The 16,298-nt window shown below is 39.4% G+C and overlaps 1 protein-coding gene across 1 annotated transcript; it reads left to right on the forward strand.

Annotated features, from left to right (window-relative positions):
* Positions 1–7,676: 7,676 nt before the first annotated feature.
* On the forward strand, positions 7,677–15,178 carry Smp_137330 (Serine dehydratase, putative). Its single transcript, XM_018791923.1, has 9 exons — positions 7,677–8,054; positions 8,086–8,236; positions 8,310–8,404; positions 8,440–8,627; positions 8,658–9,049; positions 10,862–11,355; positions 12,054–12,455; positions 12,894–13,137; positions 13,832–15,178. The coding sequence occupies exons 1-9, from the start codon at positions 7,722–7,724 to the stop codon at positions 14,392–14,394; spliced, it is 2,862 nt and encodes a 953-aa protein (XP_018644835.1). The 5' UTR covers positions 7,677–7,721; the 3' UTR covers positions 14,395–15,178.
* The last annotated feature ends 1,120 nt before the right edge of the window (positions 15,179–16,298 follow it).

Here is a 16,298-nt window from a genome sequence, read left to right on the forward strand (position 1 = left end):
TGGTCTTCTCTGAACACTTTCACAGAGAACGACATCCTTCTTTAGGTGATGGAAAATATCGCAGAGGTTGTTCGCAGATCTGGTATTAAACAAACACTGAAAAGTTTTAAACATTTCCAGAGTCAGGCTATCAACTATTCTAAACCGAAACCTCAAAAGTAAGTATACTTTACTGGCCGGATATAGTCAATGCCAAGAGAGACCTGGAGCATCACAGGCAGTGGTTCTCTGGTCCTTTATAGCCGTGGAGAGAGTAATACCAAAATCTTTCAGGAAGAACATGATGGATAGAGGATAACTACTGTCCTACGTTTATTGGTGTTTAGGGAAAGGATGCCTTTGTAAGTCTAGCCTCGTATCTGACGTAAGTCTTCTTAGAGGATCCCTCCAGATTCTATGCTCTTAAGGGAGAGTTTAAGAGTCCAGTGGATCAGATAGATCATTAACAAATGATAAAAAGACAGGAAAAAAACAGGATTGGGCCTTCTGGAACAATCTGAAGTTTCACTGAATAATCCCAACTTATTTCGGATGAAGCAAAAAAGCTGTCTCTAGTAAAAGCCCTCAACATCTGATAGAAATTAGTCATCAGTACCTCAAGATAGGTAACTGAACAAACAAAAATTCTAACAGAAACTCAGTTCTCATTCTTTGGTATTAAAAGTTGTGACGGTAAATTATTCATCAAGATAGCAACTTTGTAAGTGTTCGACGTTGGTTCTGTCCTTATTAGTTTCGCTGAACACATTCCTAACCAAAAACGCTCGGTGAAGCATCCGCACCAAATTACATTCGAGTACATCATGCTGCGCATCTAACAACAACTAAACAAGTTTGGGTTGTATTCACTTCGACACATTAACCATCATTTGAATATATCTGTACATTTCTTCATCCTTTGCTTCTGGTTTGATTGGCTCCTAGATTATTTCGTAAGGAGAGATTTCAGATGGTAGAGCTGTGAAAGACTGCATATCTTTGATGTCTTCGGGATAATGGGCAGTTTTACTTGCACTGATCATTGCCGTATGTTTTCCAGTGAAGAACTAGTCTCACTTTATAAGGATTTGTCTATAGGACTTACGCTACGTGTCTTTTCAGAGCGTGCTGGTCGGTGACCACTAGAAAGAAGGCTTGGAATACCTCATTGGGTCTACTCCGTTACTATTTCTGAACCCTTCCAGGATAGATTCAGACAGGATGAACATGAGGGACGAAGGTAAAACGTTATGGGAATTAGGGTCCGTATGTTTCTCATCCTAGAACTCGTGCAGCTTCGAAATGATAACGAGTCTGATTTTGCTAAACAGGGGCTGACTTCCACGATCGCGACGTAGGCAATTCACGTATGCGATTCCTCACAACACTGAATGCATTACCGCGCTAGTTCAATAGACAGGCTACACTTTGAGGTGTTTTAGAACTGTACAAAACTTCGTAAAAAATCTTTTCTTAAATCCAAGTCGTAACCTGTCGATAAAAGTCAGGTAAAATTTTTAACAACATCGAATTAGGACGTGACTTGCGAGCAGAAATGTTGCTCTAAATGAAAAGGGTCATTGACCGGCAAACTTTTGACGAAAGACGTTTCAAACAGAGCCTCTACCTAGGCACCCTCCAAGGGTGCAACCAATTCTTATTTCGTCCCCAAACAACCCCGCTAATAAATTAGCTTCATCTGCTGATCGGTTTCTAGATAGCATCGGAAACCCTAGCACCAAGGTCTGTCCCATCGAAGAAAAGCGTCAGTTCACCCAAAAGAAAACTGGAGATCTCTGTGAAACCACGCTCACCACACATAAGATCATTTTGCGGGTCGTGAGGAATGGATAAAAGCAATTAGTCTGTTCCACAAAGCCGACGACGAGTAGCCCGAAAATAAAACGCTGCAGTCACCTCAACTTCAAACCTACTGCTGCGGCAAATGTTTTGGGAAACTCCTAGTCCGTACAATTTAAAAGAAACTGTAGCTGGTGATGACAAAAAAGCTGTCGACTCAAGAAAAGTCCGTACGTGTGTCCAAATTAGGGGGCTCAACTACCGAATGACTGATCAAGTCAAATGGCAAGTTTCACTTTGATCCTGATACAGGTGTCGCATTTGAATCATGGTTCAAGCCATATAAAGACATTTCACATGTTGACTTTTCTCACTACAATGACCTTTCAAGGGTGGGATTTCTTCCTCAGAAACTTGGAGAAGCTGAGCGTGAAAGATATTCAAATATAACCTCTCCAAAAGGACCCAACATTTTTCTCTTGATTCTACTGTACAAAAATCTACAGAAATGTCTACTACACAGTCTTCTTTATTTAACTCGTGATATAGCTGTCTTGGTGCTGTTAAGAGACCTGCAAATGATTTTGTTTCATATGCTTCGTTTGTTAATAAGTAATGCGAGGATTTTAAGTTGCATTCACTTTCAGACGAAGAATTTAAGTGTCTTATCTTTGTTCGTGGGTTTCCGTTACCGTCTTATATTCGCACTAGAATCTTAAAGATAGTAGAGCCAGAACCCAATCTTATGTTGAAAGATATTACTAATGAGTGTCGTCGTGTTATTAACCTTAAGAATGATACTAAGCTGATCGAACCTCCAAATCCTGTTTGTACATCTGCCGTTAATCCTAGTTCATTTGATTTGGTAAAAAATTCTCACTCAGGTCGTATTGTTAACGTCACATAGCATGATTCGGGAGAACGCTACCGTCCAAATCGAATGTCCAGTGTACATAACTCTAATCCACATCGCTCTGTAAGGCCTCCCACTAGTTTTGGGAACTGTGTGACATGCCATTTCTCCTGCTCCGGCCCATTAAATAACCAAAAATGCACAAAATGTTGAGTGGCTGGCTGTGATGAGGGGTTTAAAAAACGTAGCAAACAATCCCACTATAGAATGTCAAAGAGAACCAAATGTTTACGGGTTTTGTCAAAATCTAACCCTCAATGCGTATGCAAATATGTATCCATTGGTGTTAATAATCGTGTAATCACTATGCAGCTGGATACTGCATCCACTTTTACCTCCATTTTTCGCGAAACCTGGCACAAATTTGGTCAGTCAAGCATTCTTCATACTGCCGATTGCACAAAGAATGCGTCGGGCATCCGAACTAAAATTTCTGGAATTATCAAATGCATTGACAGTGAAAGACAGTATACCCAATCTCACCATGATTCTACAGAATGAGATCTAAACACTTACATGCATCTCCGTAGAGGGTTCCGATTAGTCAACAAGGGGAATCTTGCGGAAATGGATAGACGAAACTCGAGAGGTATTAGCATTCTCCTCGAAACTGTCTAAAGATGTTAAACTAAAGCAGAAAACTTTTGACAGGCAACTTTTAGCTATTTGTTCTGTTATAAAGCATTTTGATTACTCTTTGAAGGTCGAGGGTTCCCGCTTTACACGAACTGTGAACTTCCGACGCTTTCTCGGAGCTCAACTTTGGATAAATGTTGGCCCAAAGTGTCATAACAACTGGACTATACTCCACAGCTTACTTGAAATATACAACGTATCTCTGGGGCAAACAGTGTAATCTCTGACTGCTTGTCTCGCACGAATAATTCGAACTATTTTCAGGGGATTGAACGCCTTAAAAATGCCCCACTTATAAAGGAAGACGATTACGAAAATGATGCGTTTTTAATGCCCGACATTTTGTAACTCGATATAAGCCATGTCTTCAGAAAGCAAATAAAAGAATTAAATTAACCCAAATTCAAGTCGTACAAAGTAACAAAATAAACATATTTAGTACCATTTATCGAAAGCAGGTCTTACCAAGTCAATGCCATATCACCTCGGACAGGGGATTTATGTGGGACGTGTTCGTGTAATTTTGGGTCCTAATGGTTGAAAAATAAGACATTTGTAATATGAGAGGATAGAGGTGAATCTGTATGTATGATGATAGTGTGCGATGTGAATAGAATCTGATATCGTGCTTCGGATGGATGAACCAAGTCAGATGGATATTAAGGCATTCTGTTCTATTGAGGGCAGTGGGATTCGGCAATTTATGGAAAGCTTCCGCTACTCGGCTTTATGGTTGGAAAGACCTTTTATATTATTTTGATAGTTTTAACATGAACTCTATGGTTACTGAAAATTACACGGCGTTCTATCGCTGGTATAAATTCAGGTCCTTCATATTCCATAGGATTGTTAGCTGGCTTTCAGTGCACCTAAGATGTTCTTTAGCTTGAGCGAGGATTTCACGAAAACGACCCAACAATACAGGAGGCACATCCTAGTTTTAAAACGTCATCCTGCGTTGACATAACGAGAATCTGACCTTTTATGCACAAATCATTTCTAAAAGTGTTGGCTGTCTTGTGGTGTACTTTCATTCTATGTTGTTTTAGGACTATTTAGAGTTCTTTTGTTGTATCGTGGCGGTATGATAAAACTATAGTACCAACTCGTAGTATTTCGTTCAGACTACTACTTAGCCGTAAGTCGTCACGTGTCATTACATTTCTAATCATCTTCATACTTTCTGAGTTGTCAGCATTTTGACGATCAATCCAAAAAAATTGTCGAACGGTTAAATACAAAGTTGAATCAGGAACAAGTCGACTGTGGTAAGGCTCTCATCGGAATTAAATGCTTAAACTTATATCTTCATATGTACAGACCGTTCCACAGGGTGACCAGAGGTAGTACGCATCAAATGCATTACTGTGAAAACAGTGACCTGCTCCCTCATCTCTAAATGTGTTGTAAGCGTTGACTGCCTTTGGACCACCACTACAGAATGCGGAAACCAGTTTGAATTTGAACTTCTTCACTCTCGCTAGACGCCTAGGAATCACAACGACCACCTAAAATCCACAGGCTGGTGGTTTTATGGGGCGATTTCACTGACATCTGAAAGCCTTACTTTCATTTACAGGAGTATCACAATGCACTGATGTTCTTCAACTTGTTTAACTGGAAATGTTCAATGCAGTGAAAACAAATGTGCTACAGTCGAACTTGCCTATTACGCAACTCTTTGACTAACAAGATAATCATTAGATGCTTCATTTTCAAAGAACATGGATCCAAGCTTTGTGTTTGGTTAGATCAACCCTCGCTCAAGCCTTATCAACTCATGTTTCTACCGGACACATCTTATTGTTAAATACATATATTTATATAGGTCCTGACTCATTACGCAGAGCCCTTGATACTACCAATCAAGTTTTTCCTTTTAAGCTCAAGTGAGACACTTTCAACAAGAACTAGATCAGGGAACACGTCAGCATCGATCGGCTAGAAGCCACTTACTTGAAAGGCAACCTTTTTGTTAGTTACAAACTAAAGAGGCTTGGAATTAGTAATAACTGAAGAAGTTAATTCTGACACTAGTATTTTTGCTCAGTCGAAATTCGAAGGAAAGCGGCTGAGTCAGGAACGATTCTATATAACGTTATGAATTTAAATGTACTTAGTTTCTCAAACAAATATTGCTGCCCAACCATTCCACGAACAATCGTCCAACGAACTCAATTAAATCTAAATTACATCAGGTGGATACATTGATGACGAAAATAAAATAGCTACTAGTTCCAAAACACAAATGTTTGTGTTATAGCAAAAATATTATTGCATCCTTTCTGGTCAGATGGTGCACAGTTTGTTCAAAAGATAATTTTTAGCTCTACAAAACATCAGCGAAAAAATTGTTGTACATTTCGTTAGTCTATTTGATCCCATTTGAGACGGTTACATTTGTATTTTATTGTAGTTTCTACTTTTCTCACGCCTTCACTGAGTTTCCATGCTTCATCCTGAACTGCATTTATGTTGTTTCAGTTGATACTGAGTCTTGGCGACAGCCATATTGATTTTCTCCCCCAATGGTTGTGTCGCTTGCGTTGACTAGAATTGTGAGTTGGAGTTCACTTCCAAAATTTGAAACACTCTGCGTTATAAAGCAACCAAATATTATCTTTCGAACGAATCTGTACGTGGTCTATCCAGAAGGGATATAATAATATTTACTTGGTACGCTTGAATTATTACTGACTGAATAATTATTGGTTGAACAACTGAGTGGTAATATTTATTTGGAACCGTCATTTAACCAATCACCTTGCTTTGGTTTCAACTGGGCAATAGTTCGTATCTAAACTACGCAGACAGTTATTCTTCAGTCCAAACCTCTGTTGGGATTCTGCAGTAAATTACTCCAGTTTTGGAATTGTGTTTCAACTCACGATGAAATAACCCATAATTACAATCTGTTCAGGCAATGTAATGTGAAGGACAATAATGACATTATGACAGTCTTCATAACCCAAGTGTAACATAAACTAGTGTTGATGTTGTAGCTGTAAATAAATCCTCGAAACCAATAGCTTTGTAAGTGTTCGACATCGGGTGCTGACCCCATTAGTCCTAGTGGACTCGTTTAGCTGAAGGGGCTCGGTCATGCATCCGTACCAGACCACGTTACAGAACGGCATGGGAAAAATCTCCTACGATCATTAGCCAGATTAGATCAGTCACTTCCCGATATATTGATAACCCACCAAATATATCTTCCAACCTACTCGCTTCTGACTTCTGATTTTGACTGGGGTGGGCGCGATTCAATTACAGGTGTTATTGGTAAAGAGTTGTCAACTTACAATACTGTCAGTATTGAAGTCGATGCGTAGCACGGCGTACCTACTGATTGTCTGGTGCAGATGCGTTACCGAGCGCCTTCAGCTGGGTCCAGTAAAATTGATGCAGTCAGCATCGAATGTCGAAGGCTGACACAGCTATTTATTTAGGGAATTTATTTAACGCTACAAAAATAATTAAATTACCATCGTGCTAACACCTCCAAATAGCTTTCTCTCAAGTGCTACAAATGCTACAAATCCGGGTTAATATTGGTTGATTTGAGATTGTATCAAAACAGAGTAATAATCCTGTATTTCAGTTCGTTGTTCGTTGGAGTTGGCTTGAATTATGGTTCGACAACGTTCAAAAGTCGATCGCTGATAGAGTTTTCTTGAAAGTAAACATGAATCCTTCAAACTTATTGAGCTTTGATATACCAGTATTTGAGAACGTGGATACGTAGCTTTCGTGATTGTCGCTTATCAATAATCTAGTAGATCGCTTATACGGAAAACAATGTAAATAGAAATGGTTGTATGATCGGACAAAGATGTACTAGGCTGCTAGGCTGTCTACCGAGGCTAACCTTCCTGATGTTCGACTCTTACCTAGCTTAATCTAAAGAGAGCAAATTGACGACACAAATCTCTAGGGAGGATTATTGATCGGTTGCTTATTTGTCTATTACTGAACTGGATGATTTTGAAGAACTGATATTTGATTCCAATCAAGAATAGTTCCTCTGATAGTATTCCACAACTAAGTCGACAGGCGACGATAACCATGAAGTTGATGATAATGAATCATCCCAACCAAGGGATCCAGAAAATTCGAGATATATGTCACCAACACTACCTAGATTAATTATCATGTTTGCAATACAGTTGGAGTTCTATTATTTCTTTTGCGAATATAACACTAATAATAGTGAGAAATAATAAATTTCAAATCTCGTTTCATGGTGAAATAACTGTATTCGTTTGACCAAGGGTTTTACTGCATCAGGTTCATCTTTCTTTAAGTTCATAGGTTTCAGCGTCAGCGCGGAAATTTGAATTTGACCTGGTACTGCGTGCTGACCTCGCCTTGTTAGGTTGCAAGGACAGTAAATATGCACGTAAATGGATGCATGGGCAGCAATCTTTCGGATGTCTTTCCTTCACTTCCTTTCCAAGACTCAATTAATAACTCTGCCACTGGTCCAGTCCTGAATGTCAACGGACCAAACGTAAACAGCATTGATACTATGTCTCGACTCAAATTTCTTGGTTTAAATTTGACGAGTAATAATCAGAATGGAAATAGTAACACCCTTTGTAATGAGGATCGCTCACGCACCAATTTGATAATCAATTACCTGCCTCAGAGCTACGACCAGAACGACCTCCAGCGTCTCTTTGAGCGAGTGGGACCTATTAGACAGTGTAAGCTAATCAGAGACAAGGTAAGAATATAGTTTTCTTTGTTATGTGTAGAATACGGGTGCAAGTCTGTGTTATGGGTTCGTGGATTTCGTGAATCCTCAGCACGCAGCTCTAGCAATACAAACTTATCACGGTTACGAGACGGAGCAAAAACGACTGCGTGTAGCATACGCCAGTTCAGGTGGTCGCCGGTTCACACCAGGTAAATTTCACTACCTTAATTGACGTCATAGGACATCGTCTCCAAACATTTTCCAACGGAACTAATTTCTCAGGCTCATTAAGCTCGGAAGTCACGAATGAAAATATAATTGGTTGGGAGATCATAGTAACTGGGATACCTGTAGAGTGGACTGAACCGGATTTACTCGTAGGTTGATTTTGCAGATTAATTTATTTTGTCAGCGCCTCTTTTCTAATTTCGGAGCTGTTGTGGTTATAAGATTACTAGCTCCTCAATTTCCCGATTCACCACCAGGTCAAAAGCCCCGTCTCAGTCCCGCTTTAAATGGGGCTTCAAGTGATATGAGTTCGGAATCAGCGGACAACAAGTTCACTTCAAGTGCATCTGTTATTTTTCAGGAGAAAAATAAGTAGGTCTATGTATTTATTTCATTCCGTAGTGCTGAACTTTCTGTTTTGCGCTTGAATGGTTATCAGGCTCCGGAATGGGCATCACCGCTCAGATTAAGATTAATTGGTTCAGTAACAAGAGAAACATATGGGCTGTTTTACTTTTCCTCACGTCAGTCACCACTCCCGCTTAATCGTACAACTAACAACAACAGTAACGCCGATCCTTTGACTGAATCAAATATACTGACAAATGTGTTGAATAGACGGACGCTAAACACACTGGGCTGCGCTGTGCATGGAAATTCACAAAATCAGTATGTGACAGAAACGAAAAACTCAGAAGTCGCTCTAAACGTAGCAGTAGAATCTAGTGGTTCCCTCCAGTTACCATCAAATCCACTGTTCGGCATCCCTCCTCGACCAATCATGCGAAACAAAGGTAAGATTACTCCCATGTTCTGTCTGTTTTCACTACCAAAGTTAGAGATGTTGAGTGAGTCTCGCATTTTACTGTTTTTCACAACGCTGTTGACTAGTCATAGCTCGTACACATTTCTCATTTTATGCATACTTATTGGCGTCCGACAAGGATAGCTTTTCTCAAAAACAGCATTTGACTTTGTAGACCAAGGGGTTCTGTGGCAGTGTCTGTCATTGTAAGGTGTGCCTCAGAAGTACATAAACCTTACTCAAACACCACCAGTCAAGTCAGAAATGATGGCGAACTGTCATCCGGTCTTGAAACTTCAAGGCTATTTATTATCTCCAATTTTGTTGAACTTCATCCTGGACCTGCTGGTAATAAATGTCGACTGAATTTTTAGGAAACGGTCTTCCCCCTAGTAGGTTCGCTCATCAACTTACAATACGCAGAAGACATAGTCCTGTTTGGTGACGACGCTGATAAAATGCAGCCTTTTGATAACACTCAGCATTGATTCCGGGATGTTTAGAGTGCACTTCCTTCCTAAGTTCAAATTGTTGCTTCAGGACTTTCCTGCGCCGACACCTGAACTAAGGATAGGGAGTGAAGTAGTCGGACGCGTCGACTTGGGAGTTTGATCAACCCTAACGGGTTGATATCTGGCGCAATTTCTGTAGAGATTTATAAAGGTCGTAATGCTTTTGCCAACCTATGTCACTAATGGCGAAGGCGCGATATCCATTTATCAATTAAGGGACTAGTATAGTGTGCAGCAGTGTGTTCTGTTCTACTTTACGGCTGCGAAACGTCCATGAAGAGTAGAAAACACATAAGTTACTAGTACTTGACCACAGATGCCTTAGAAATTCTGCTCGTATTTGCTAAGATCACCGGGCAAGTGATAGTGATGTTAGACGCAGGGTATCAGGGAATAATGGTAAATCAGTTGATTAGGTTGTAAATCTTCAATTGAGTTGGTATTACACACGCTTGAACCCCCGATTACCACGACGCGCGATGCTGACTGGTGTTTGCGACGGATGGAAGAAAGTCGGGGGCGACCAAACTAAAACATGGCATCAGCTCTTGAAGTCATTAACCACTAGTCTGAGCCATGTTGATAGATGCAGAATACTTGGTTGAGGTCCGCGTGACTATCGTAATCAATGGTCGGATACCATGTGACCCGGCTCAAAATCGATCACAATGGCTTAGGTGTTTATACTATATATCTTCCCTTGCACTGTATAATTGAAATTCCTTCATATCTTCCTTTTTGTACATCCTTACATGCAATCTTGCTTTTATATATTGCCACTATTAAATTAACTACTATGAATTCGGTGTTCATCTTGTGCTAGTGAGGTATGGCAACTTGGACCGATGCATATGTGTGCCTGGTCCCACGTTGTAGCTGACTGACTGATACATAGTGTACTTCCAAGACCCGTTTTCAAGACTCTTCCAACTTACAACGATTTCGCCCTCCAACTTAAACTGATGTTCATGCATCGATCATGCATTCAGATCATTAGGTATTGTTCAACTGTCTGCATAATTAACTAGCATTAGTTTGAAATTTCGGTTTACTATCGCAGGAACATTCGCTTTCAAAATGCTAAGTATATTTTAAGGAGAATTTCGACCTATTAACCAAACACGTAGATATATGAGCTATCCTTTATACAAAAAGGTGACCTGAGTAGACCTAGCACTTCAAGTTTTTTTGTCATAATTCACACCTGTGCAAATAATTAAATCAGTTAAAATTTAGAACCAATCACAGTCTTTTCAGTACACAAATGTTGTCCACAATTGTTTTCATAGTCACTGACCACAACCTAACATCGATCTTCAACCGTGACGTCCTCTCACAAACCAGTTCGTTGGATGTCTTGGATTTTCTTGACGGTCACCATAATTTAAACTCACCAGGTTTGGTTGCTGGGGTTGATCGCTGTTCATCCAGAGAGCTCTCAATAATTAACACACTAAACTCCCAACGAACTGTTGACAATGACCAGCCAAAATTGGAACACTCTCTCAGGAACTTGGCGAACTCAACAAGTCATTCTCCATGGCTATTTTCTCAACAGAGGTCCGCAATTAACCCACTTTCGGAGACTGGACGTTCTGGCGAAATAAACCCGAGTGCTTTGACAGCCGGATTATTCAGGCGTTTATCTGTTAAAAGTCCTTTGATACCAAGTCCTGTGTTGTCGAGTTTATTAACACAACGGGGTTGTCAGATGAATATATGGCTCAAACTGGAAAATATTCAACCGACTGGATCATTCAAAATTCGTGGTGTTGAAAATGTGGTTCGCAAGGCAAGTTATTTAGTACTTTGTTTTTCTGAGTTAGATTTTTTGTATTTTTGTCAGACTATGTGAGGGCCCGTCGATTGCAGTCACCACCCAAAACTTCTCATGGTAACCATAAGTATCATCATCTTATTTTCAAAAATTAACGTAACAAATTTACCCGTTGATCTAGAATACGTAGATGATGTCTCTTCGGATGAAAACTGAAAAGATACGACATCCTTTTAGGTATATTGTTTAAACGATTATACTTTTGATTCTATCGTTATTCTGATAAGTCATAAGGTGCTACTTGATAGTAGAGTGAAAACTGAGGACACCAGATTCCGGTTTCCATTATCAGTGAAACAAGCAAACTTCTAAAGTAGATGGATCCCGTCTAATTAAAAACGTTAGGCTAGCTTAACAAAAGGTACATGAAGTAATTCGTCACGTCAATCGAGTGAACTAAAAGCCACAATGAATATATTAACACCAGTCCTCAGTAATAATGTGAATGACCGATAATGCGCTAAGTAAATTATTGCAAGTTGTTTTGGACACATTTAAAAATAAATGTCCACCCTTTTACGGTTATTTAAATATAATGTTCATTGATAGGAAGTGGTTGTGTCAATGAACAAAAACGTGCATCACGACAACAAAACAGTTTGCCAAACTTTGTTCTCTCACTTTCGGTTTTTTGTTGATTTCAGTGGGCAGCCGCGGGAGTGAGTCATATTGTCTGTCCAACTACTGGGAATGCAGGCGTAGCCGCATCTTTCGCAGCTCACACTTACAGAATAAACTGTACATTGGTAGTCCCTGAGGCTTTTGAGCAAACTGTTAGACGTCGCCTATCACTAGAAGCTCAGGAAGCCAAGATCGTTATTGGTGGTACCAGTTTTTTGGAGGCTCATCACCGCGCTGAACAATTAGTAAACGACCTACAATCTGGACACAATGACCCCACTGTCCGCCTTCTTCATCCTTATGATCAGCCTGAACTATGGGAAGGATACGAAACTATTGTCGACGAGATCACTCCAGAGATCGGTCAACCAGATGCTATAGTTGTCGCCGTTGGTGGTGGAGGGTTGCTTGCAGGCGTCATACAAGTGAGTATCGTCACATTTTGAGATTTCTTTCATCTAGAATCTATCGTATTCCTTGTACAAGTTAATACTCCAAGGACCAGCGATACTACGTAAATCTAAGTGAATATAGGGGACCACTGACTAAACCAAATCATTTATCTACTTGACTCTTACAAAAATGTTTGTACTTTATGTGTAACAATTTTCATATTATTGTTACTCTCACAATGTTAACCCAGTTCTACGTGTTGATACAACAAAAATCCATATACTCAGGCTTCACGTTCATAGTCAGTACATGCAACAATTAATTACAAAATCCATGTGCGTTAAACAACTAAAAATATGGTCTTAATATACCTTTAAGGTGATATCCTTTTATAAACCATTTATTCCATAAATAAGTTTTTTCCTTGGCTTATTCTCCGAAAATTTACATCAGGTATTTTTAAACGTTAGGGTCTGTGGAACAAAGGGTGGTCTTCAACCCATATCGTAACTGTGGAGACGGAGGGAGCCGATTGCTTAAATCGTTCATTGAAATCTGGCCAGTTAGCAGTTATCCCACGAAGCTCAACGATTGCAACTTCTCTCAGCGCCCCAGTGTTGGCACAGCGTGCTTGGAGTTTGGCTCAATGCCATTCGATTAGTGCAGTGACCTGTACTGACGGAGAGGCAGTTGATGGGGTGAAACGTTTTTTGGGTAAGATCTTGTTTCAATAGCTTCACAAATTATTTCTGTACCCGTTACGAACTTTTTATATTGACGATGATCTTATTCCTGTCGATGATAAAGTTATCACTTTGAAGTCTACCTGTTAGCCAAACAAACTAGGTCTAAAAGTAGACTTGAGTAGCCAAGTATTTCAACCGTCTGTTGGCGTCGGAAATGTACACTTTAACAAATTCTGTTCAAGAGCATTGATCGTCTTAGCCATACGGAAATTAATTACGCTCCACAAGACTGACATATTTCAACTATGTTGGGCAGTCAGCTACAACATGGTACCAGGCACATATATGCATCGATCCAAGTTGTCATATCTCATTAGCACAATGAGACAAATGTCAAACTCATAGAAGCAATCGCTTCGGTAGTAGTAATATATATAAAGAAAGATTGCATGTAAGAACATGATACAGGGTTTAACTATGTCAATTAAGATCAATTTGGAACTAGCAGTATCTCGCAAGTAACAAATCCGAGTTAGTTGCGTAAGTTGCTAGTTGACCACATTCAAATGGACATTGTCATTGTTGTCTTCCATAACGATTAGCGTAAATCGATAGTTCTCATCGCTTACTCTAAAGCTTAGTTTCAAGCCTTCGGAATTTCCCTCTGTCAAGATTCTGCCCTGTCATACCTCACTGACATAAGAGTTTTCTGTACATTTCAGATGATCATGGAATGCTTGTTGATCCAGCTTGCGGAGCAGCACTTTCGACTGTATATTCAGGTTACCTGTCACGTTTGCAACTCGAGGGTCGACTACCTCGTCCCTCCAATATTCTCATAGTTATCGGCGGTGGACGGAATGTCTCTTTTCGTCAGTTGATTGACTGGGAAAACCAAATGTCTTCATTCGCTCCAGAACAAATTGCTGCATCTGTCTTACCACCTTTGTCAAGTTCTTACATGTCTCATTTGTCGCCTCGTTCGACATGCCAAGAAATACCTAAATCTTCAACAATGACTCACCATACATCAGGGGCCGAACACGAAGAAGGCAGAGTTAGAACTCCAACACCAAACACACCGCGGTCTGTATGTGCTATTTTGAGCAGAACTGCAGTCTCTAGGTCTGATGCTGCTGACCACCAAATGTCAGTTTGCAATGGACTAGAGGTCGAAAATAGTTCTGAATGTGCTGGTTCTTTAAATCCACACGACCTAATGAATTTCTCCAAACTCCTGGCCTCATCTGAGGCTGAAGGTGAAGAAGGTGGGCTACGTGAATAACAACCTTCAGATTAATCAACGTTAACCATGTTTTATTTTTACTTCTATATTTTGACTATAAACAGTTTTATATGTTTTTCTGTTTTTTAGGCTTAGGTTATCTTGAATACCATATACTTATTATTATTTTTGACTGCTTTTGTTTGTTTGGATTTTTCTTGAAGTTTCTAGACAGCTGCAACACGGACATGCATTGATCACTCTTGACTTATTATTTGTTTATTGGGTTTCATATTTCCTTCCTCATATGTTTATTATAGTCCTTGAATGCTGATCCACTTATTTGTTTATTTTAGTCTTTATTGTCTTCTAGATATTTGTTTTGTTTACTCTTCATTAGTTTATAATTTGTTTCGTCATTTTGTCTTCACTCCCACTTATATAAATCTGTTTCACGCGCTGTTATGGTGTGAGATTCGAGTACTATAACACCCAAACGAGGAGGGAAATGCGAAATCTAATTCATCAAGAATGATCAATGCATGTCAGCCGTGCAAATTTGTTAGCACATCTATTTACCAGTGATTGAATTCTCTTGATGATTAACATGTCTCCCTACCTCACTTCATCTATTTTAACTGTTTCATCTTTCTCTGTAAACGGCCTATTTTTTCATTAAATGAGCATCATTTCATATAAATTAACCATTCCGTTCCTCTAGTTTATTTTCGCAAATTGATTTAGTTAATTTGTGTGTAACGCCTTTCAGCAAGGTGGACACAGTCGCATTTGTTTTGTTTTTATCTTATGTTACTTATCTTTATCGTACTACACAATTATTTCGCACTTGTGCCTTTCTTTTTATAGTCATTGTGTGTTTTTATTATTTCTGGCAAGCAGCATTACTTTCTAATCTGATAGAGTACAAGATTTTGGATTTATTTACTCTATTGTATTTCGTTTTCAATAATGGAAACAATTATGTATGTTTTTGCTTGTTGGTTTTTTGTAGTCTTTTTTTATTACCATTTACTTATAATGTGTATCATCTACATTACTTTGCATTGTTTTTTAATTTTCATTGCATAAATTTGTGTGTTGCAATTGTTGTTCCAGCTATTTCTATTTGGTTTCTAAGTGGATCTTGTTGTTTAACGATAGAAACTAGGCTGGTTGACTAGAATCTCCATAGTTAAGTCCTAATAGCTTACGAAGCTATTAAAAAATTTCTCTAAATTCTGTCTCATAGTGAATAGTTGACATTGTGAGGGCCCTCTCGCCCATCGAGGTGGCATCCGTAGCAATTTTGCTTCAGCTGAAATAAGTCGTTCAACTCAACCGAATTCGGCTTCTAGGTGACTGGTGTTGTTTTATTAGCGTGTCAGCATACACATGACTCAATTCTGTGTTGTCGCAGTAATTTCGTCATTTTTGTGGGTTGCTCTATTCGATATGATAACCGAGTTAGGAAGTACGAGGCGAATATACTTTCGTCCAGGAATCTTGAGTGGAGGGGTAGAAACTCGTGATCACAAAACAACAGATAATCTGAATATTGTATTCATTTTTGATTATTTGATACACAGTGGGCTCAGTACCTGTATCAAAAGTTTCATTGCAGGACGAGAAAAGTGATGTTGAAAGGCATGGGTGTCGTACGATTTCAAATAATAGTCCTATCCCAGTCATAACTAGGTTATGGGTGCGAGGACTGGCAGTATTTGGCTGTCAGACTGAAGGTTGTAGTGTGCTACAGTTCTATAAGGTTACAGATAAGCGTGGAGCCCTTTCACGACTACTGGGCTCATCATCATGTACAGAGGGTATTGACCAAATAGTATCCGCACAATGAAAATAGGACGTCACAATGTTCACCACTTGAGATTCTGGTATCTGAGCTGACATGGACGATTAGGTGCTAGGTGATGTGGAATCCCCATTTATTTCGAACTATATCAACGGAG

This window comes from Schistosoma mansoni (assembly GCF_000237925.1).
Source record: "Schistosoma mansoni, WGS project CABG00000000 data, chromosome 1 unplaced supercontig 0010, strain Puerto Rico, whole genome shotgun sequence".
In the NCBI taxonomy this organism is placed as follows: domain Eukaryota; kingdom Metazoa; phylum Platyhelminthes; class Trematoda; order Strigeidida; family Schistosomatidae; genus Schistosoma; species Schistosoma mansoni.

Excerpts from the sequence above, each read along its gene's own strand:
- Smp_137330 (XM_018791923.1), top strand. The coding sequence starts at position 7,722 with ATGCACGTAAATGGATGCATGGGCAGCAATCTTTCGGATGTCTTTCCT. Across the intron at positions 8,055-8,085 it reads GTAAGCTAATCAGAGACAAG|AATACGGGTGCAAGTCTGTG; the intron begins GTAAGAATATAG and ends TGTTATGTGTAG. Across the intron at positions 12,456-12,893 it reads TGCTTGCAGGCGTCATACAA|GGTCTGTGGAACAAAGGGTG; the intron begins GTGAGTATCGTC and ends TTTAAACGTTAG.